The sequence below is a fragment of the Dendropsophus ebraccatus genome, chromosome 2, assembly GCF_027789765.1.
Source record: "Dendropsophus ebraccatus isolate aDenEbr1 chromosome 2, aDenEbr1.pat, whole genome shotgun sequence".
Taxonomy (NCBI): domain Eukaryota; kingdom Metazoa; phylum Chordata; class Amphibia; order Anura; family Hylidae; genus Dendropsophus; species Dendropsophus ebraccatus.
In genome coordinates this window covers 94,255,977-94,280,031 of record NC_091455.1, presented here as the reverse complement: position 1 = coordinate 94,280,031, position 24,055 = coordinate 94,255,977, and the positions used below count along the sequence as shown (strand labels likewise).

Here is a 24,055-nt window from a genome sequence, read left to right as displayed (position 1 = left end):
CTCTTTAATTCCCACTCGGTTGCAAGTATTGGGACACAGATAGGGAAATACCAGTCTAACTCAGTTGCGAGTATTGTGATATGACAAGGGTTTACCAAAACAAGGCAACTATCCACAGAAACTGTTTCAGGGTATTTTCCCCTTATCAGTGTGGAACCGGATTCTGGCTAATGGGGCAATGAAAAATAGACAAGCAAATCACAGCAATCACTGAGCTCAGGAAGTACTCATAAAGAGTCACCATTGATACATTGCCCCCTATAAAATTTGAATATGTAAAAAAGGGGTCCATGGAGCCTCAGTTGTGAGTCTCAAAACCTGGGAATAGCCATAATCCTTCCAGGGAAGAAAACCTGTTGCCAAGGGGTGCCTCCTAGTGGGGAGGTCACCAAACCACCCTGATACGTAGCCTTTTAAGTCTTACTTGGTTGCGAGTATTGGGACACAGATAAAGAAATACCAGGGTGGCCCCTTTTGCATCAAAGTCTAAATCAGTTGCGAGTATTGTAACATGACAAGGCTTTATCAAAGCCTGGCAACCATCCACAGACAGCTGTTTCAGGGTATTTGCCCCTCGTCAGTGTGGAGCAGGATTCTGGCTAACGGGGGAACCCCTTGGCAACAGGTTCCCTTCCCTGGAGAGATATCTGGGTATTCCTGTGTTTTGAGACTAGCAACTCCATTGACCCCTGCTCCATGGACCCCTGTTTCGCATATTCAAATTTTATAGAGGACAACGTATCAATGGAGACTCTTTATAAGTAGTTAGTTGGATTTTTTTTCATTGATCTCCCTGAGCTCAGTGATTGCTGTGATTTTTTCATTGCTCCCATTAGCCAGAATCATGCTCCACATTGAAGAGGAGCAATACCCGAAACAGCTGCCTTCCGTAGTATATAAGAAAGTTGTATATAACACATATTCTCCCATCATTAAGAAGTTTTTAACTTTGAAATACATTGGTGTTTTTTTTTTTAATGTTACAATAAAAGCTTGAAGTTTTATCAAATACTGCAGCTTAAGCATTCGTCATTGGCGTGACATAGACATTCATTACGCCTATTAGATACACACCTTGAGTTGGCCTGGCTTCTCCTATGTGCTCCGTACCTAAGGCCCCAGTTCTCTGATGTGTTGTGTGATTAATGGGGTGAGATGACATACTCTGCTTCACAAATTTCTGTAAAATCATGCCCGTTTGTGTCTCATTTATCTCCCTTCCCTTCTCCAGTGAGATGCTAGTCTGTCATGGAATTGTGTGGTGTCCCACTAGGGGTGTTACTATTGTTTACACCCTACGCAAAAGTCTGTACTTTTTGTGGTCTTATTGCAGCCAAAGTAGTATTAAGAGATGACCACTAGATGTTGCTATATTATGTATTGAAGTGTAGAAGCTGCACACAGTGCGCCTTACACGCTGGATAAAAAGTTAGTCCCTTGGGTGAAGGAGGAGTCTTAGTCGGGATTCTGTGGAAGGAAGGACACATACCAGAATGCTCTCCACAGTGGTCCTACCTTGGCCCTCCCAGTAAGGAAAAGGAGTAGTCTTAATCAGTGCCCCGCATGGGTAGGATGCAGGATAGTGCTCTGCTACAAATGTCTCAGTGCCTATACTCCTTATGATGCAGTGTTAAACCCCTTAGGAGAGGACTAGTCAACAGATTACTTTAACCCACACCGTGGACTAGGAGAAACAACAGTGCAGGACAGTATTCACTAAAGAGCCAAAGAGCTAGGAACTGATCCGGGTGAAGCAAAGTTACTGTAAAAGTCTATGAACTTCATCTCGCAGCGCGAGTGTCAGCCAGGGAACCCTCAGCACTCTGCTCATCCCAGGTAACAAGGTCTAGGGCCCGTGTCACCTATTGGTGCGGTTCAGCCAATGCTAGTGGGCATAAGGTGGTGTGAAGACTCTAAAAAGGTCAATACACCGGCACAGGTTTTCTCATTCTTCTTTTAAACATATTCTATATACTCCAACATCCTGGCAGAGCACATTACTACTTGGGTTGAGACTCTCACGGCACCCTCCTCTTTACTACTACTACGCAACCTCAGTACAACTCTAACAACACTACTACATCCTACTCAGCACTTATCACACATATCTAGTGGTTCTATGATCAAGTATTTATTGGAACTTTATCAAGTGTATATCCGAGCTCATCTGTATTAGCTGTTGCACATTTGCCAATAGTATAATAGAGTCTGTGATTATTCACTTTCACCTATACAGCATATACACCGCAACTTTGGGACATTTCCCCTTTCCATGGGTGGCGGGTCCTACTATTCAGGAGGGTCATTACACCGCTCCAGCCATCTGTGACTGTATCATCCGTGACTACACTTTCCCAAGGCACCTGGTAGCAACCCGACAGGACACCAACCACAGGGGAAAAGGGTACAACTGGCTGACATATTCCTTTAATTAGGTGGAAATTAGTGTAAGGGACTTTTTTTCTTTCAGAGATATTCCTATCTCATCTCTCCCATCCCCAATATAGTTATACTTGTAGGGTTCATCAAGTTAAATATATTTGCAAATACATTAATTTAGGAAACTTCTTGCTTCTCCTGATGTGCTGCTCTGTTTTTCCCATTGCTGACAGCTCACTATCCAGGTTACCGACCACCACTCTGCTCTAAAAGCAGTGGTCAAGCTGATATGTGTGTGTAAATGGGATAAAAGAGCAGCATATCAGGAAAAGGACATACATGTGGTAACAGAAAAACAGCATCCAAAGATATATATACAGTATATATACATATACAATTTTTTTTTATTGAGGGTGCATGGAATGTATATAAGCTTGTGAAGTTGAACTATGCAACTGCCATGATTAAGGAATTTGTTATTCTGAAACTTAACAGTGTTTTTTAATCTGCTGTATTTTTTAAGGATACAAAATATAGTCTTTTACAAAAAATTTTTACTGAATGGAGCTGTGGAGATTCCTCTTTGGCACTTTGAATTGAGTTTAACAATATTAGTTGACAAAGGGATACCCCTTTAATTGTTGAATGAAGGTTTTGACCTGTCACATTTATCTCTGTGTAGAATATTATGATCGGCGACTTTTCTCTGCCCCAAAGTTTGTGGCAAGTTCATATTCTTACCAGGCATCAACAGTGTGTGAGAATTAAAAAGGAGCCCCAGGTAGATTGTTAATTTATATTTTTGTCCTTTTAAGAGAAAATGTAGTGCTAAGTATGAGTTAGATATATCAGGAACTATATTGGCGCTTAATCATACGTAGATCAGTGAGCAATAGAATTTCCTCTAGGGAAATGATGACAGAGAGACCTGGAATGCAGTCTGCATTCTCTTGTGCTAAAGTCTAGTAAAGCTCCCAAAATATGCCATTGTTAGTACAAAGGTACTGTGTTCCTTTTATCTGATTCCATCCGATTTCAATGGGAATTGTTAGACAAAAATAAAAAATTGCACTACAATGAAAAATGTAGTATGTATGTATGTATGTTTTTTTTTTTTTTTTAAGGTTAAGCCTCAAGAGTTGGAAGAATGTATGTGAATCCCACCTGTGCGGAGGTACCTTGTTGTCCATGATATATGGATGTTGGGGTTCATCGGAACAGGTTGGGGCTGGGGACTACTGGCCCTGGTGAAACGGTGTCGTGGTTTCCAGTATGAGTGTGGGTTATCTTTGTCTGCCCAGGGCATCTGACAAGGGTGTGTTGGGTAGGGAAGGAGACTGGAAGCATGTTGTGATCAATAAGAGGCTAAGAGACTGATATATGAAAATGTGAAAGATCAAAGAATGAGCTTGAATATGTTGGGTTGGCTTGCCCCTTTTCTGGCCTGCTCTGTCCTCCTGGTGGGGTGGGGACGCGGTTGGAGCCGTCACCTAGTTGTGTATGGTAACTTTGTAAATAGTTGCAGTGGGGGTGGAGGAGGTATAGCTTTAAGAGTTGGAAGGGTTATGTGGGCGCCCTGCGGGTTTTATCCATACAAGGGGACATACCACGACTGGTGATGTATGATTGGTTGGATCTGAAACTAACTTTTTTTTGTTGTTTTTTTGTTTTTGTTTGTTTTTTAGATATTACAATGTAATGTAAGGTGATACTGTTTCTATATGAAAATAATAAATTATTTAAAGATAAAAAAAAAAAAAAAAAAAAAAGTAGTATGTATATGTACTGTAGCATATATATATATTTTAAATTTTTACTAATATATGCTTGGATCCCACTTTTACAAACTCACCTATTGGAAAACTGAACTGTAAAGATGGGAATATCCCTTTAAAAGAAGCAATCACCAAGATTCAGTGTTGTGAGGTAAAATAATGTGGCTATAAAGCATGCTACATCACTTCTCACCATATAAGCTGATTGTTTGCAGTTGTCTCAGTCTTCACAAAAACTTTGTTTTATCCCTCCCCGCAATGTATGCAAATGATTGCTAACTAGTCATGTAGGTGGCGTTTCTCATTCAACTAGTCACAGTTCCCCAGGCTGTAGTCACAGTTCTTGGGCTGTAATCACTCATCTCCGTGTTGTAAACCAGATTTCAGCAAAGGGAAGTCACTACAGCTCAGGAGCCATGACTAGTTGGGGGAGACATGCCGCCCACATGACTAGTTAGCGCTCATTTGCATACAGCGCTGAGAGGAATAAAACAACATATTTTGGAAGACTGAGACAACTGCAAACAATCAGCTTATAAGGCAGGGAACGCCGCAGCATGCTTTATAACCACATTATTTTACCTCACAACACTGAATCTTGGTGATTGTTTCCCTTTAATTTCAAACGGGATAAAAGGTGATGTGAATTTAGGGAAAGAAGTATTTGTAAAGTTTAGTACTTGGTAACCCCTAATGGGGGTATCGTTACAGACAGAACAGAAAGTTAGAGTATTAGCCTTAGTGGTGAGAATAAAAATAAAATAAATTGAATTATCATAAAATTTAGATAGGAAATAAAAAAAAAAAAAAAAAATCTTGGAACCCCCAGCAGGGCCAGCTCCAGGTTTTTGCAGGCCCTTGGGTGACAGAGCCTCAGGGGGACTCTCATCCATCCACTGTATGCCCATCATCCACACACTATACACAATCACTTGAGACATCACTAACATACTCAAATACACATAATTGACACAGATACTGACTGACACTGACTGACCGACACTGACTGACTGACATACACAGCAATTACAGCTCAGTCTTCTCCCTCTTCCTCTCTGTCGGGCTGCTCTCCATAATGTAAGGTTGAGGACCTTTGGGTCATGTGATCAGGTCCTTCACCCTTTTCTCTGTGCAGGTCCTGCTCCCTCTCCTGTGTCTTCTGATGTTAAAGGACAACTCCGGCGAATTTTTTTTTTGGCTTATTTAACACACATTACAAAGTTATATAACTTTGTAATGTGGTTAAATACCCGGTCTGGCCCCCTTCCCCCACTTTCCGACTCCCGACCCCCCCACCCCAGAAGTTAAAGAATATATACATTACCTATTACGGTCGTCACGGTCCTCTTCTCTGGTGTCGGGTGACGTCAGAGCTGGGGGGCGGTCCGGGTCTTCTTCCTCTTCGCCGTCTTCATTGAGAGTAAATGGGAGAGAAAAGGCTGCTGGTGCACATGCGCACCAGCAGCCTTTTCATTGGCTGGAGCGCATCACATGGCTTCCAGCTTGCTCAGCCCTGATTGGCTGAGCTTGCTGGAAGCCATGTGATGCGCTCCAGCCAATGAAAAGGCTGCCGGTGCGCAAGCGCACTGGCAGCCTTTTCTCTCTCATGGACCCGGAAGCAAGAGACATCGCTGGATGGTGGACGCAGGTGACGGTGAGGCGGACGGCGGGTGAATGGAGTGGCGATCGTCACCGGAGGGATGGTGAGTATGGTGTCTGTGTGTGTCTGTGTTTTTTTTTTTTTTTTTGCGGGGTCCCGCCAGAGTTGTCCTTTAAAGTAGTAGTGCGGCGTTTACCATTTATTCACTAAATAACACACATTAAAAAGTTATACAACTTTGATATGTGTGTTATTTAAGTGAATGGCCCCCTCCCCATGTTCACCCCACCCCGGAAGTGTAGTGCAGTATACTTACTGAATTGCTGTCGACCCCGGCCACCATCTTGGGTCGACGATGTCATCTTCGGGAGGTCGGTCAGAGCTCCGACCTCCTGAAGATGACGTCATCGACCCAAGATGACGGCCGGGGTCGGTGAGTATAATGCACCACACTTCTGGGGTGGGGGGAACATGGGGAAGGGGGCCATTCACTTAAATAACACACATATCAAAGTTGTATAACTTTGTAATGTGTGTAATTTAGTGAATAAATGTTAAACGCTGCACTACCCCTTTAAGTCCTCTCACCCTGCACTACAGTGAGCAGGCTGAACATTACAGCACTGGACCCCTCTTCCTCCCCTAAAAGCACTGTGGACCCCAGCACTTGCCCGGGTAAGCCCAAGTATTTATTTCTTTGTAGACATTGAATAGAAGATAACTGCAAAAATTGTTCTCTTAGTAATCAGTCTTCCTATTATGTCTCTCCTGTCTCCTTCCCATCCAAAGACATTAAAGCATCCTCCTATGTCTTGATTTCAGCTCCTATTTTTGAATCCACTGACTTAACATTATTTTCGTGCTATGTTCTTAAAGGGGTAGTTCACACACACACACACACACACACACACAAATTTCTTTCAAATCAACTGGTCCCAGCAAGTGCCAGAGATTTATAATTCACTTCTAATAAAAAAATCCTAAGTCTTCCAGTACTTATCAGCTGCTGTAAGTCCTGCAGGAAGTGGTGTATTCTTGCCGGTCTGACACTGTGTTCTCTGCTGCCACCTCTGTCCATATCAGAAACTGTCCAGAGCAGTAGCAAATCCCCATAGAAAACTTTGCCAGACTGGAAAGAATGCACCACTTCTTGCAGGGCATACAGCAACTAATAAGTACTGGAAGACTGGAGAAGTAAATTACAAATCTCTAGCACTTTCTGGCACCAGTTGATGTGAAAGAAATAAAAAAGGTGAACTACCCCTTAAATGCTTTAAGAGTGGGTTTTCAAAACAAAATAAAAAATAGATAAAAAAACCAATGTTAAACATAGCAATTTAATGTAATCGATAGGTCCTTTTCTGATGACACATTCCCTTTAATATATTTTTACCATTCATGGTATTGTGAAGCATGGTCACCCATACCAGCTAAGTATTGTATTGAACAAAGTGTGAGCATGCTTCAGGAATGTATTCATCTCCTTGGTTTATTTACCTGCTGGTAGTGAATGATAAGGATTGTCACTGATCTCATCCAGGACATACAACAATACAATATACAGTTACACAGTGTCACAGTGCTGAGATTTATTTCCTAGCCCATGTTGACCAATAAAGGAATTGAATAAGCACAAACCAACGTTTTCTCCTGGACTGTAATTCTACAGACGTGCCATACCAGCTTCACCCTTGGATATCAAATAAAAAGCTCTTTTTCAACTTGGCGATTATATTAAGTTGCTGGGTTTGTGCACGTCTACAGAGAAGTAATCCAGCTGCTGAAATTTATTGTAGGCACATCATATTTCTAAATACTACATTACATTATTATTACATATACACCTTAACCATTTAACTACGTCTTTACGGAAAGTAAGAGTAATGCTTGAGCAAAGTCATAGAAATGCTCAGTTCAACAACTACTCATGGGTGTCTTTAAACAGAAGCAGTTTAAGGCTAGGTTCACACTATGTAACTGTGCGGCTGTATTTTTTATGCGGCTGTAAATGTGCGGATGAAACTACGGCCGTGGGAAAAAATAGACATGCGGCTGAAAACATACGGTCATTTACTTGGAAATCTGGTTCAACTGAAAATAACAAATAAAATCTTAAGAAAGTGATGCAAACACCTCTGGATGCATCTGGGAAAGCAGGGAAACAGTTTACAGGAATCGCTATTACCGGGGTTTGAGATCTTCTGCAGTAATGCCGATGCCGATGCCTCTCATGGTTAATCTATTGAATTAATAAAACACATTTTCGTTGTTATAAAGTCCCTTTTATTGTTCAATAATTAAATTTAAACTAATCCATCATTTTGCAATTAAATATACTGTTAAAATAAATATATATATAAATAAATGTATATTTATATATATATTTATTTTTTGACAGTATATTTAATTGCACAATGATGGATTCGTTAGAATTAAATTATTGAACAACGAAACTGATTTTATTTAAACGAAAATGTGTTTTATTAATTAAATATTAATTAGTACAGGAAGCTCCATAAGCCGTTAATTCATATTGCCGGCAAAAGAGCTTTCTGTACTAATCATCACTTTACTTTAATTAAAACATCAAATGTTTCTTCTAATTATGTTATCACAATAGCATTATTAGAAGAAACATTTAGAATTATATGTGCGCTCAGCTGATTGGCTGATCGGCTGAGCGCACATATAATTAGCGGGTCCGCAGTACAGTGACTTCATTGTGCTGCGGACCAGCGAAGAGGACACATCGGGGTGAGTATACAGCTCTCCCCACCCCCTCCCCTGCACTGCACCCCTCCCAGCAAGCAAGGGGGGTCACTTAACCCCTTCCTTGCTGGGATGGGTGCAGTCTGACATCAGTCTGGCCCCCAAGGGGTTAAGGGGGATGCAATACATCCTCCCTTAACCCCTTGGGGGCCAGACTGTAAGCAGCGATCTGTAAAGATGATGCATACTGTAAGGAGCACCGCTCACAATGATGGGTGTTGTGCTCCTGTTTGTGTGTTTTTTGTGTGTTTCTCCCTTTTTGTTTTTCAGATATCGGTATCCTGGGGATTACGTCAGATTCCGTGGACTACGTTGATGACCAGCGGTTGTTTTTTTTTTTTTTTTAATAAAATGGTCAATGAGGGGTGTGTTTTTATTTGAATAAAAAATTTTTTGAACTTGTGTCTTGTCTTTATTTCTTTACTTTATAGACTTAGTAGTGGAAGCCGTCTAATAGACGAAATCCATTACTAAGTTGGGGCCTAGTGTTAGCCGGTATAAAATGGCTAACACTAACCCCCTATTATTACCCCAGTACCCAATGCCACCAGGGGTACTGGGAAGAGCCGGGTGCCAGTGGTCCCGGAGCATCAAAATTGGCGCTCCTGGACCGGGCGGCAGCAGGCTGGTAAGATTTAGGCTGGGGAGGGCCTAAAACAATGGCTCTTCCCACCCTGGTGTTACCAGGCTGCTGTCGTTTGGTTTTTAACCCGGCTGGTTATAAAAATAGGGGGGACCCTATGCGTTTTTTTTTTTTAATAAATGAATAATTAAAAAAAATGCATAGGGTCCCCCCTATTTTTATAACCAGCCGGGTTAAAAACCAAACGACAGCAGCCTGGGTGGGAAGAGCCATTGGTTTAGGCCCTCCCCAGCCTAAATATTACCAGCCTGCTGCCGCCCGGTCCAGGAGCGCCAAGTTTGACGCTCCGGGACCACTGGCACCCGGCTCTTCCCAGTACCCCTGGTGGCATTGGGTACTGGGGTAATAATAGGGGGTTAGTGTTAGCCATTTTATACCGGCTAACACTAGGCCCCAACTTAGTAATGGATTCCGGCTATTAGACGGCTTCCACTACTAAGTCTATAAAGTAAAGAAATAAAGACAAGACACAAGTTAAAAAATTTTTTTATTCAAATAAAAACACCCCCACACCCCTCATTGACCATTTTATTAAAAAAAAAACAACAAACAACCGCTGGTCATCGACGTAGTCCACGGAATCCGACGTAATCCCCAGGATACCGATATCTGAAAAACAAAAAGGGAGAAACACACAAAAAGCACACAAACAGGAGCACAACACCCATCATTGTGAGCGGTGTTGTGCTCCTTACAGTATGCATCATCTTTACAGATCGCTGCTTACAGTCTGGCCCCCAAGGGGTTAAGGGAGGATGTATTGCATCCCCCTTAACCCCTTGGGGGCCAGACTGATGTCAGACTGCACCCATCCCAGCAAGGAAGGGGTTAAGTGATCCCCCTTCCTTGCTGGGAGGGGTGCAGTGCTGGAGAGGGGGTGGGGAGAGCTCTATACTCACCCCGATGTTGTCTCTTCGCTGGTCCGCAGCACAAGGAAGTCACTGTGCTGCGGACCCGCTAATTATATGTGCGCTCAGCCGATCAGCCAATCAGCTGAGCGCACATATAATTCTAAATGTTTCTTCTAATAATGCTATTGTGATAACATAATTAGAAGAAACATTTGATGTTTTCATTAAAGTAAAGTGATGATTAGTACAGAAATCTCTTTTGCCGGCAATATGAATTAACGGCTTACTGGAGCTTCCTGTACTAATTAATATTTAATTAATAAAACACATTTTCGTTTAAATAAAATCAGTTTCGTTGTTCAATAATTTAATTCTAACGAATCCATCATTGTGCAATTAAATATACTGTTAAAATAAATATATATATAAATAAATGTATAACAGTATATTTAATTGCAAAATGATGGATTCGTTAGAATTAAATTATTGAACAACGAAAGGGACTTTATTACAAAGAAAATGTGTTTTATTAATTTAATATATTAACTATTAGAGGCATCGGCATTCGGCATAATTGCCGGCTATTTTTGAAGTACTCCGTACGGACCGCCTGTCAATCCATGGCTGCATTTCCAGCCGCAAACAATGGTCTTGTTCATTTTTTACAGGTCCGTTTACGATAGGGCCGTAGATTCATACATAGTGTGCACTGTGCAGCCGTATATCGTATACTTTCCAGCGTACGCATGAACCACCAAAAATACCGCCGCACAATTACAGCCGCAAATACAGCCGCACAGTTACATAGTGTGAACCTAGCCTAAAGGGAATCTTTCAGCACCCATGCCCTACCTAAGGTACTGACAGTGTGTGTAGCTGACGGTCCCCTTTTGAGCATGGTGACTTTTGGTAATTTGTCCGTGCAGTGGATTATGTACAATCTCAGGTCTCCTACTGTAATGAAGTGTCAAAGAGGAGTTGTTTGTGACGCACTCTGACACACCTCTCTACTCCTTACTCCTCCCTCTTCTTTATGAATAATCAATGCTGCTCTGCCTCCTGCTTGCTCAGCTGTCAGCCAGTGTCTCTGATTGCAGATCAGTCCTCTGTAGACAGTTTATGTCTGAAAGAAACACTTGGATATAGTTAAATCTCTCAGCCCAAACGTGTTGAAGCTTTGGTCTAGGGGTAACTCACCTTTCTAGAGACCTGCCAGCAGTTCAGTCTTTGGTTCAAATCCCTGTTGAAATTGAGTGGCTGCCATTTAATGGTAAATAATTGCCATTATTTTAAAACAGTGGCTGTTATTTATCATTAAATGATGGTCATCCACTTAATTTCAACAGTATGTAAACATAGCCTTTCTGTGTTTTCAATCCACTCCGGGTTTTTGTTGCAAAAGACTGACTAAAATACTGATTGTGAACACAGCCTTAAAAATGATATAATATTGAGAAAAAAAATAAAGACCTTTATTTAATTTCCACGAAGGGATTTGAACATAAGAGCAAACTGCTGGCAGATCTGTAGATAGGTGAGTTCCCCTCTAGACCACAGCTCCAACACATTTGGGCTGAGAGATTCAACTATATCCGAGTGTTTCTTTCAGACATAACTGCCTACAGAGGACTGATCTGCAATCAGAGACACTGGCTGACAGCTGAACAAGCAGGAGGTCGGGCAGCATTGATTATTCATGAAGAGGAGAGGGAAGGAAGGAGTGGTGAGGTGAGCCAGAGTGTGGCACAAACAACTCCTCTTTGACAATCCATTACTGTAGGATTATGCATAATCCACGGCATGGACAGATTACCAAAAGGCACCATGCTCACTAGGGGACTGCCAGCTACAGCACACTGTCAGCACCTTATGTATCGCCCGGGAGTTGACAGATTCCCTTTAAGGCTGTCTCTCTCCCTTATATCTAATGCAACAACTAGACATGGGAGCCCAAACAGCCATGTACTGAAGTTGTCATGCTAAGTGTATCATAGATAGAGATGTGCATTTCCCATGGCTGGCCTTAGGGGGTTCTGACCTGTGTCATCACATAAGACAAATAATCTTTCACTACTAAATTGTGAGGCCTGCCATTGCAACCATGAAGCAACAAAATGTTCCCAAACCCATAGCATGACAGATGTATTATACTCAGCAATTCTGCCTAGTTAATTGATTGGGAGGAGTAATTCAGAGAATTGTATGGCATCGTTGTATAAGCATTATGTGGTGGTAGTAATCTGTGAGGCTGTATTGAATACACCATAAGGAGTCATCAATAGAAAGTACTGTATAGTGTATTAACCAGTTATCCAACCCTGGCCCTGGTCTTTCTTGCATTTCTATACATTAAAATCCATATTAAGGTATGAAGCCAAAGATCCTGCTCCTATAAAATAAAATCCTGCTACAATAGGTGCGGGGGAAACACCCTTAAAAGATGTGTCATGTCATCTCTTTTCAGTGTTGTTCAGCGCTGAAGCTCCCATTGTCAATTAGAGCCCACAGCTCGAAAAGGGCACTATGGAAACACTTCACACGGGCACATCTTATGCTCATATGAACTTACCCAAAAGTGTTTTCATGCCATGTGGTGTCCATTTGCTGTTTGCATTGAAAAATCCTGACTCCTGACAACGAATATATTCATAGACCTCATTAACCAGAATGAGGGCAACAAGTGTCACTTGAGGCTCCCTTCAGGTGGTTTCCATTGGGAATTAGATTTTTTTTATTGTATAGGATAGAACTGACCTCAGACCTATACAGAAAAACAAGTATACCACATGACGTTCCCTTTTTTAAACTTTTGACATATGCAGTATAGGGTGGCATCCAACTTCACCAGCTGCCGGGAGTCAAATGCTCGATTTCAGAAAATGTTGCGGAACCCGAACAATTTGGCCAGTCCGCTTAGCACTATTTATCACACTTTGATTAGTCAGGGTCTTCAGAGTGTTCAGATCCCAACAGATCACTGGAACATGTGATACTGGAGTTAACTTACTTACAAGTGCTGCTAGGTGTGTGGGGGATACTCTATATTCCTCCAATTATACAGAACATAGACTATACATATAGAAACACCCAGAGAACATAAGGCAGCTCAGTAATGTATAGGTGAGAAATACCTGTATAAAAGTCTGAATGATAAGGTGAATATAAACTTACATGGATGCCAATATCAGTGTAGTTCAACCAGAGTCCACCTCCAGCTTATGTGCAATGTAGAAAAGTTGATCAGCTAGGATAAATCTGAACTGATCAGATGCTCCGGCCAGTAGCACTGCCCGCAAGTTCACACAGTTCAATTTTCCGTGGCAATGCGGGATTCTGAGTTATGTCACTCTCCTTAGGTATGCATCCTAATGCATGCCAAAACCTGGCTGGAACAAGTTGGAGAGAGAAGATCTCAGCCAAGCGCTTCTCCCTGCTCAGTCTAACAATTAGTTGAGTTCTAAACACTCAGACCCTGACTGATCAAAACTGTAGACATGTCCCTGTGACATGTCAAAACTATTTAGAAATAATAGCAATTCTTTAATGGTTGTAAGTGAAACACGGCTGTATGTTTCTTATAAGATGTAATAGAGCCGAACAGCAATAACGCTCAGGACAAGCAGTCATATTTGTAATTGCATACGACTCAATATCAGATTGTGAACTTCTATTAAAGCTTAGAAAAATATTCACCTTCCAACAGCATGGGGTATACACACAATATAAAACAGGATTAATCACTATAAACCTAAAGTTTTTATTCTCTACATTGGGTGGCACAGCTATTGTTCCCTGTATGCAGCAATGTATAACTATGATGGCTATATTGTGTACTTCAATGGATTAGTGTCACAAATTCCAGAGACATTTTTCGCCGCTATGATCACCACTGCTTTATAACTCACATATCACCAGTTCTGAGAACTAGATGCATTTACATACATATTTATGATTTCATAGCTCTTGCATTGAACTTCACTTGTGTCGTATTTCATTGACTGACAGAAGGCTATAGAATGGCAATGGTGAATTTCAAAGAGTGGCAATGACTAAAAACAAACAGGAAATTGGAAAATAGAAAAAAAAATCACTTGCATGTCATCCTCTGTATGGGCCTCACCTGTCAGGCTTTTAAAAATTCTTCTCATTTCTTTCTAACTTACAGTAGGTCTGTTTCTAGGAGGGGGCAACTAGTGGCTCAGTAAAGTTGTCGAGGGATTTTAACCCAGCTTTCCCTGAATCCAGAGCAGCTTACAGTATTTGACTAGTTATACAGTGATATCCAGAACACTGTTGTATAACTAGGCACATTTCTGTATGTCCACGCGATAACCCCATATAGTTTTCCTCAGACACACATTTTGCACAGTGTGTTTGGGGGCTGACAAAATGCCACAAAATACCCACAAAACTGCAGTCAGGTTCCCCTGCTTAGTGTATAGGAGATCTTCTCTTTGGGGTTTTTCAGTACATTTGTATTCATTAGGATAAAAATGTGCATATTGTTGTTTTTTTTCAAACATTTTTGCTATTGTGAGTTTACAAAACAGTAAACTGCCCTGAAAAATACCATACCATAAAACATCCTGTGGGCATTGCAGTTTGTTTTACCCCATTGACTGTCAGCTAGCATCTGGCCGCAGTTATTTTGAAAAATAAAAAGTAATGTGACAAATTTGGCTTTTTTTTTTTTTGTCAGAAAAACGCCTAGTCTGATTCCAGCCTTACTCAATAAATGAAAAAGTAGGAAGAGATTTTAGTTCTAGGACAAATCAAGAACTTATACATACAAGTGACTGCTGATTGATGTAAAATGCTGTGCTGCAGAACTATACTGCTGGAGTGTAATGTAGTCTGAGCTGAATACATGCACCAAGCATGCAATAAGGTGTCAGATTCCATAATAATCCCCAGTTAATTATGTAAGGTACTGTGATGGAAAAGAACACCACTCATTAATGGTACATTCCTGTTTCTAAGAGAGCATTTACTACACCTTTCCAGTTCTTCCAGTACTTGTAATAAGAACTGTAATTAGAAGAGCAGCCTTCAGACGTAGAGCCAGTGGAGACCTGACTCCCTCTAGTGGCCGCCCCAGGTCTGTGCACGTCAGGAAAGCGCTGGGATTTGCGGACGCCCCGCCCCTCGTTTGGTCAGACGGCGTCTCCCCTTGTGAAGTTTGCCGAGGTTTTTCCTCTCCAGCCTCCCCTTATCTTAGTCTGCACGTTGCTCCTCGGTGACTAATAGCACAATAACAATGTCTGAGCATAATATAAATTGAGGCTGTTTACAAATCTATGGCGGTTGAATATAAAAAGGAGCAGGGCAGCTGGCAGCATCACAGTCACTTTGGGAGCTCTCAGGAATAAGCAGCACTCTTCATCTTCCTCCTCTTCCTCGGAGTGGACTCTTTATTCATCACGACTGGAACACTTTTCGGATCGTTTTTGTATTTTTTCTTCTTTTCAGCAATCGCATCTTTTTATCATTATTATTTATTGCCTTTTTTTTTACCATCTGGGAATTACCTTTTCCTGCCCGTTAAGAAGCTATTGGTCTCCAATGAGAATGGATGTGGAGCTGTTGGTGTATCTCCTGCTGGCTCTTCTTCAGGGCCCCTGCGGAACAGGTAGGGGATCCCCATTGCACCTGACAATACATTGCCCTTTACACTTGCCATGGGCTAGCATGAGCCGGGAGAGGAGCTCCTACCAGGTATTAGTCCTTTCCAGGTAACGTCAGTGTAGCAGGGGAATAGCTGCAAGTGCATTCTTCCCATAGACACATGGCAGGGCGGCAGGACCCTGCTAACTCCATACACTGATCCCTATTGCATCCCTATCTATGACTCCTCTGGGAACTATTACTGCAGTTTTATAGGACTAGCTACTCCTGACACCTTGTGTACAGCCTAGGAGATTACCGGAGTATTCCCCGTATAATCCCTCTCTTGTTTGTGCACAGGTAAAGGTATTGTAGAAACCATGTATCACCCCTATAAACACGGGATTATTGCGCACGGTGCTATTTACGGCCGCTTTATAGCCGCGCTCAGCGATCAGGTGCGGGAGGCGCGGGATTACCGGGCTGGGAGATCCGGCTGACAGCACAGCGGCGGAGGCGGCGGAGGCTTGGTGTGGGTGTCACGGAGGCTGCTTTATAGAGCACCGGGATCCCCGCCGCCGCCACCGGCTGTCATCCGGGGATTAGACGACTGGATGCTGCCGCTCCTGCTCTGCCGGTTACCTAGATGGATGGGAGAAAGATACATGGATGGATAGATGGATAGATAGATAGATAGAAGACAGATAGATAGATAGATATATAGATAGATGGATAGATAGATAGATAGATAGATAGATAGATAGATAGATAGATAGATAGATAGACAGATAGGAGATAGATAGATAGATAGACAGATAGGAGATAGATAGATAGATAGTAATGGTGCATTTACACAGGCAGATTTATCTGACAGATTCTGGAAAACAAAGCCAGGAAAGGATTTGAAAAGTGGAGAAATCTCAGTCTTTCCTTTATGACCTATTTCCTGTTTATATTCTGTTCCTGGCTTTGGCTTCAAAAATCTGTCAGATAAATCTGTCTGTGTAAAGGCACCACTAGATAGATATGAGATGATAGATAGAGGAGATAGATAGATAGATAGGAGGGAAAGAGAGCAACCAGATGGAAAGGTGATACACTGGTGATAGAAAGGTAGTGTGTGCTAAAGACACAGAAAAGTAGTTAAAGTCTCTTTCTTTCTTTCTTTCTTTCTTTCTTTCTTTCTTTCTTTCTTTCTTTCTTTCTTTCTTTCTTTCTTTCTTTCTTTCTTTCTTTCTTTCTTTCTTTCTTTCTTTCTTTCTTTCTTTCTTTCTTTCTTTCTTTCTTTCTTTCTTTCTTTCTTTCTTTCTTTCTTTCTTTCTTTCTTTCTTTCTTTCTTTCTTTCTTTCTTTCTTTCTTTCTTTCTTTCTTTCTTTCTTTCTTTCTTTCTTTCTTTCTTTCTTTCTTTCTTTCTTTCTTTCTTTCTTTCTTTCTTTCTTTCTTTCTTTCTTTCTTTCTTTCTTTCTTTCTTTCTTTCTTTCTTTCTTTCTTTCTTTCTTTCTTTCTTTCTTTCTTTCTTTCTTTCTTTCTTTCTTTCTTTCTTTCTTTCTTTCTTTCTTTCTTATTTCTATCCTGTTGCTCATTTCACCCAGCCATCTATCACTCTCTTTTCTGAGTTCTCTCTTACACTATCACAGCTAGATGTTTGACTAGATAGAAGGGTAGTCTTATAGAGAGAAAGTATATAGATTAGTGATTGAGAGACAAAGTGCCTAGAAAATAGAGAGTGAGGTCCATGAGCATATTAGTGTTCATTCTACTGGCATCTCCCCCAAAGAACAGTTGTGGATACAAAAGCCCAATGGAATGGGACTAATGCTGGTGTGGAAGTGCTGACATATCACAGTGTATTACATGTGCAGCAGATATTGGAGTGTCAGGCTTGGTTTTCTGCTGCAGATCCTCCACTAGGTACACGTCATAGAGGACAGGTGTGAACCTACCCTATGGTGAGAGGGAAAGGATGAATAGATACATACTTCTTTAGTTTCTGATGTTACAGATGATAAAATTACTCAGCATCCAGAGTAGACCAGACATTGTGACACCCAGCACTTGTTCCTGGCACAGACAGAGGATATAATCTGGGATCTCCTAAAACCAGAAGGCTGAGCAGATAACCATTTATGAGACTCCTAGAAACTGATAGTGACATGTTTTATGTTACCATTTGCTTGAGAAGCAGCGACAACAAACATGTGCTAGACGTGACACTGATGCTGAGAGGATCCTAATGTGTTGGCTTATTGGCAGCTATTACTACCTTTACTTCTTGCAGAACATTTGGTGTATTAATAAGCATGGAGAAGACAAGTGCTGTAGTGAGCTGCCTTCTCCACATCCATGCTGCGTAGTACCCACATCTAATCGATATCATGTATGTGGTGACATGTTTCGTCCTGCCTGCTGCTATTCTCATGACAGGAATGCATACACGGCATTGCACAACAATAAACTCCAGCTGGAGTTACATTTCCTTATCCTGATGCAGCATCACATAGTCACCACGTGAGGTTCCTAGTATGTGACCCATCATTCTTACAGCTGACAATATACACATTTAGGGATCACGGACAATGTGCGCATTGTATTGCATCAATAATGTAATAATAAATGGATAATCAATCTAATTATCCATACATGTAACTCATATGTCAAGACTTAAAAGCCCTTTCTCATTTATTTGTGTGCAGGTTCAAGCAGCACTTTCCTATCCTCTAAAGACTCCTCTCTAGCAGAGGCGACAGGTGCTCATCAGTCCTCTGGCGCCCCCTTGAGACCACGCAGATTTAAACGCTGTTCTTGTTCATCACTCATGGATAAAGAATGTGTCTACTTTTGCCATCTAGATATAATCTGGATAAACACGCCAGAGTAAGTTCCTTACTGCTTCTGTTTTTTTTGCCATCCTTATGTTATAGTACTTAACCTATTGATGTTATAATTGGTTTGATAAGCTATAGAGATGGAGTACCATGCTTGGTCTTATATTTGAGGCAAGAATAGAAGAAAAAGGATATGCTCTATATGGATAAAATATAGAGACAAGCGAACCTGGAGCATGCTCGAGTCCAACCGAACCCGAACTTTCCGCATTTGATTAGCGGTGGCTGCTGAAGTTGGATAAAGCCCTAAGGCTATGTGGAAAACATGGATATAGTCATTGGCTGTATCCATGTTTTCCAGACAACCTTAGAGCTTTATCCAACTTCAGCAGCCCCAGCTAATCAAATGCCAAACGATCGGGTTCGGATGGACTTGAACCTGAACCCGGTTCGCTCATCTCTAATAAAATATAATGTATGTAATGAGGAAAAGAGTAAAGTGATTACACAATGCGGTGCCATAATATGTCAGGTAGTGTGACAATTGACAGCAGGTAATGACCATTGGGCACACCCAGTCTGGCCAATTTGTCTGCTTTCTCTCATACACTCAGAGCTTACTTGGGATATGCTTTTATGGCTGCTTGCTAACCCCACACCTATCCGAGAACTTTGTAGCACAATAGATGGATTTTCTGCAGAGGAAATATGCAGAATATTGTCATTTTAAATCCTCAAGGACATTAATGGAGTTTTTATTAACATGGACAATAAGACTTATAGAAGTCAAAGATTCTCCTGCCAAAGCTCCTTTTGCCTAATCTATATGTAGCACTTACCAAAAATGATTGTTAGTATCATTACAAATTCTATATCTTCTGCCTACAGCTACAGCGTAAACCACAGCAGGTGGATTTTAGACTACCTCAGACTCCTTTTACACAATGCACAGAATCTGGAGTCAGTGTTCATAGCTATGTTGTAATAGACCAAGGCTGAAAGCAGCCAAGTAGCCAACACCTAAGAAGATAAATAGCAGTTAAGCATCACCCAAAGATAGTGATTTCTATGTGATTAAAAACCACAAATTATTATCTGATATAAACCAGCAGGAAAAAGAAATGTTCCAGACACATTGGAAGATTGGTGATTGAATTATTACCAAATGTTCCAAAAAGAGAATTCTGCTTTAGGTGCTTATGTTAGAGCTTCACAGTACAAAGTGTGACTAATGGAAGCGCATTGGCCCTGTTATTTGTTGACACATAACTAGAGAGTTTTCAAAAGCAGTAACTATGTATAATGTGCTCGAACCGATAGCGTAATATGCTAAGCTGTAAATATTTGCCGTACTCTTTACCTCTCAGGCATTTACAGTGAAATACTCCTAAACTGTGATTTAAGAACCATTAACAAGCTATTAATTGAAATACAGGTTGCAACCTGTAAAACTTGCTGGTATGCCGCTGTGAAACTAAGGCTTGCAATTTGTGAAATTGTATGTCATTAAATGAGCCAAAAATTAAGGTGTTTCTGAGCAAAGGTTATGTGTAACATGTACGGTATGGGAAGTTTCTCTATACAATGGCATTGAAATACACTGGTATGTTACTGCTGTGGTAGTTGTAGGGGGGTCGGGATTACTAGTCAGTCTTTTATTCTACAGGTGTCCAATAACTGGGATTCGGGTTCTAGTATATAAATGATCTTTTGTGTGATATTTACAGGTATTATATGGCACAACTAAGACTGTAACATTTCTTTAACAGAAAAACAGTGCCTTATGGACTCGGGGGTCCTCGTCTGAAACGTTCACTGCAGGACAAAGAGACAGAGAAAGTTCTTGAGTCTACTAGCAGGTGTATCTGTGCCAAGCGTAAGGACAAGAAATGCCTGGACTTCTGCCAAAGTGCTGCAGATCTCAGGTGTGTGCAAATATTTTAAGTCTGAAAAAATGACAGAGCGAGCCCTGAGTACACCTGTAGCAGAGGCAGCCTTTATCTCCCAAGCATGTGTGGAGAAAAGGTGTTTCTTCAGTTGAACCTTACTATGCTTTGTTTTCGTACACAGTGTCCAACTTTCTTCAGAAAAGGAAAATGACCAAGTTCAGAAGGCCAAAGTCTGCAATGGACTCCTATTGGGTGGACGGTGTATTCAGAAACATCACGCAGACTCTAAAAGGTAAGCAGACGTAAATGTTCTACACAACAGATAATCAATTGTTTTCAAGCCGTATCTTTTTACTTAATATGTTTGCACCTATTTTTAAAGAGCATGGACTAGATTTATCAAACAAAAAGTGGTGTAAACCACTGATAGCAACCAATCACAGCTCAGCCATAAGCTATGGTAAAAGCTAAGCTGTGATTGGCTGTTCTGGGCAGTTTACACCAGTTTTACCCTTTGATATATCTGGGTCCATGAGCCTTTTAATCTGGTGGGAATATTCAGCATTGCTTTCAGCCTTTAATTTTTGTAGCTTAGCAGTAAATGTTAGGTTAGATAATAGGCCCCTAAGCTGTCAGCTTGTAGAAGAAGCAGCTAAAGGATATTGGGCATTGCATCAGAGAGGCATTGCTGGTGATACATGTGTCTGCATTAGGTGTGCACACAATAGTAAAAGCGATGGTTCACCTGTGCATTATAGTCCAATGGTAATAAATGGGAAATTTGACCCTACAGTAGTGTTGAACGAATCTGTAAAAAATGTTCAGGTTATCTAAACCTGAACGCTCTGTGTTTGATTCCCCACAGAAGTTGGATGCCACCCTAGGGCTGCCAGGAAAATATGCATACAGCCTGTGGCTGTATCCAGGATTTCCAGGACTCCCTAGTGCAGCATCCGACTTCTGTGGGGAATGAAACGCTGAGCGTTCAGGTTTGGATAATGTTGTGGAACCTGAACATTTTCACAGGTTTGCTCAACACTAAACTACAGACTTTTAGGGGTAAAACAAAGGGGTAAAAGATTTGGAGAACTATTGCAAAGTCTATCTTTATTCAGTGTAACAACCTGTTGCTTCTATGTAGATCTATAGACTATGTTCAGACACTGTCTAAAGAACAGCCGTTGTTGAACACTACCTATGGCCGCAATTAAAGATCATGTTCATTACTTCCGGCCATAGGTAACGTTAAACAACGGCCTAAGTTTGTATTAAACCAGGAATTAAAATTTTTGTTAATAACAGAATGAGAAAAAAAAATCTCTTCATTGCCATGAAATAAACCAGAAATCATGTTTGATTTTGCAGAACGGAATCCATCAGACAAGCCATTAAAAGATCATATATCTTTGCCAGGCTACGAAAGAAGCTTCAAGAGATGAAAGATGAGACGCGTCCTTGGGCACATAGAAAGAGAGGAATTTGGAAACCTAGAATAACAACATCCTAGTTGAAGAAGTGCGAACTGTTGCCTTCTTTCCATAGTGTGGGAGACATTACTGTCAGTGAATGCATTCAGTGCGCACATTCTATTTTTCTTGGTGGCTAAGTGCACTTAACTTATGAAGATTTAAAGTAGAAGATCTGGAACTACCATCCAGCTTCAAGATGGACATGTGAGATGGGTGAGAAGGCAAGAATCTTTGCTGCAATAATGCTGCTGGTTATGAAGATGAATGCCATAGGAACGTGTCTGCGTTAGAACCTAATTTTTGAATAACCTGCCAAACAACATTCATTGCTACTGACACTGACAGTAAAACACTGGAATATAATATTGAAAATTACATGCCTTATTCTACATGAAATGCTGCATATGGATATATGTGCATTGCAGATAGACTATAAAAGCTATGCCATTGTTTGAGGACGTATTACATATCACATACAAGTCTACCTCAGGTTTACTCCTTCTGAAGGGCTTCCTTCCTGCCTATATTTTAGCTTGTCTTTGACCTTATGTCTTAGTTTTTGGATTGATCTTCCTCAATGGAGCTAATCAAATCGCTGATATGCAATAATCCCTGATTTGTTTAGTGACTGGTTGATGTGATCATAGTAAACAGAGGGTAGCAATGACTGCTACTCACACAAGCTAAAACTGGGTTTTTCATAGCAGTTATTTATTCTGCTATCTTTTATCTAAATTTATTATGTGAATATTTTTAAAAATATTTATATTATTATTTGTAAAATGACTATATTTACTATGTTAAATATACATTTCAATAGGCCATATTGGTCTATGCATGTTTGTTTGTATTTCTGTATGAAAAAAGAGCTTCTTGCCTTCAGTAATAATGTTAAAATAAATTTTTTGTAACCCTATCAACAGTATTTGTGATTTTTTTCCCCCCAGTAATGTGAATAAGTCCTAAGTCCTATAATAGTAGCTGTATGCTATAGCTGTAGCTCAATATGGTGTGTATATCCTTAGTTACTATACTGGCTTTAGATCTTAAAAACAGTAATACCTCTGTTCTCGAACTTAATCGGTTCCGGAAGGCTGTTCCAGAACCGAACAGTTCCAGAACTGAACTATGTGTTCCCATAGGGAACAATGTAAATGTTTTAATAGTTTTTTGCACTCCATGGGAATCCCCACTCTAAATGGATGTTCCCCGCAAAGAGAGAGGCAGGAGCAGGGTGGCTGTTTGAACTTGTGCTCCTGTCCCTGTTGAACCAAAATGCAATGTGAAACGCCAAATTCAAACAGACACTGAGTTCTAACAGGACAGAGCTGAGGGAGCTGCACCAGCTGCAGGGACTCCTGTCCTCTGCAGACCTGCTCCACCGCTTGTCTGGTAGCCACTGCTTCCCTGGTCTGCTGCTACTTCTTCCCGCCATGGCCCAGCTCCAGGAATCCTCCTTCGGACCGCCGACATCCTTGCTCCGGGCGCAAAATTTTGTTGGGATACCAAACTGTTGGAGCACTGAGGTGTTAGGGAACCGAGGTATTACTGTATTTATTTCTACAGTGTATTATCTACATTTATCTTAAAGCTGTTATCTGGACCACTTAGCCTCAGTCAGTGATTTGCTGAGTGGCCATTTCTGCTGAGATGAGTCTCTCTCAGAAATAGGCAGATGAGGTGCAAGTGGGGGACCGGTAGACATCACGGCAGGTGCTGCGGAGGATACAGATGGGTTACGCTATAGAAATAAATAAGATCTAAATACAGTATACTAAATAAGGAATATATATATATATATATATATATATATATATAGTAGTGCCTTGAATTACGAGCATAATTCGTTCCGGGACTGTACTTGTAATACAAATCTACTCTTAAACCAAAGCAAGTTTTCGCATAAGAAATCGTTGAAATGCAAAAAATTGGTTGGTGATTGGCGTAGTACAACTGGCTAAAATAAAGAAGCAGAGCTGCTGTCAGAGGACTGTGGCCACATGGCCACAATGGGGAAGGGGTGTGTGTTCAGAATGGACCAATCAAGAAGTGAGAATCACAGAGCTGTGCAGGAGGACAGTGACAGAAACTTTTCTATACAGCAGTGTGAAAGGCTGAGTGTGAGTGCAGGCACATTAGTGGAGGAATAGAGAGAATGGGAAACACAAGGGCTTACAGAGACTGCAGAAAGCATGAAGGAATGAGCAGGGAATACAAGCCCCAGACTGAAGTGGATCTTCTATGATTTGGA

At 41.1% G+C, this 24,055-nt stretch overlaps 1 protein-coding gene across 1 annotated transcript; it reads left to right on the top strand.

The window, feature by feature from the left end:
• The first annotated feature begins 15,204 nt into the window (after nucleotides 1-15,204).
• On the top strand, nucleotides 15,205-22,696 carry EDN1 (endothelin 1). The gene is made up of 5 exons (XM_069960173.1): nucleotides 15,205-15,646; nucleotides 18,315-18,495; nucleotides 20,216-20,371; nucleotides 20,517-20,627; nucleotides 21,701-22,696. Exons 1-5 carry the CDS (start codon nucleotides 15,580-15,582, stop codon nucleotides 21,840-21,842), a joined length of 657 nt encoding a protein of 218 aa, XP_069816274.1. The 5' UTR covers nucleotides 15,205-15,579; the 3' UTR covers nucleotides 21,843-22,696.
• The last annotated feature ends 1,359 nt before the right edge of the window (nucleotides 22,697-24,055 follow it).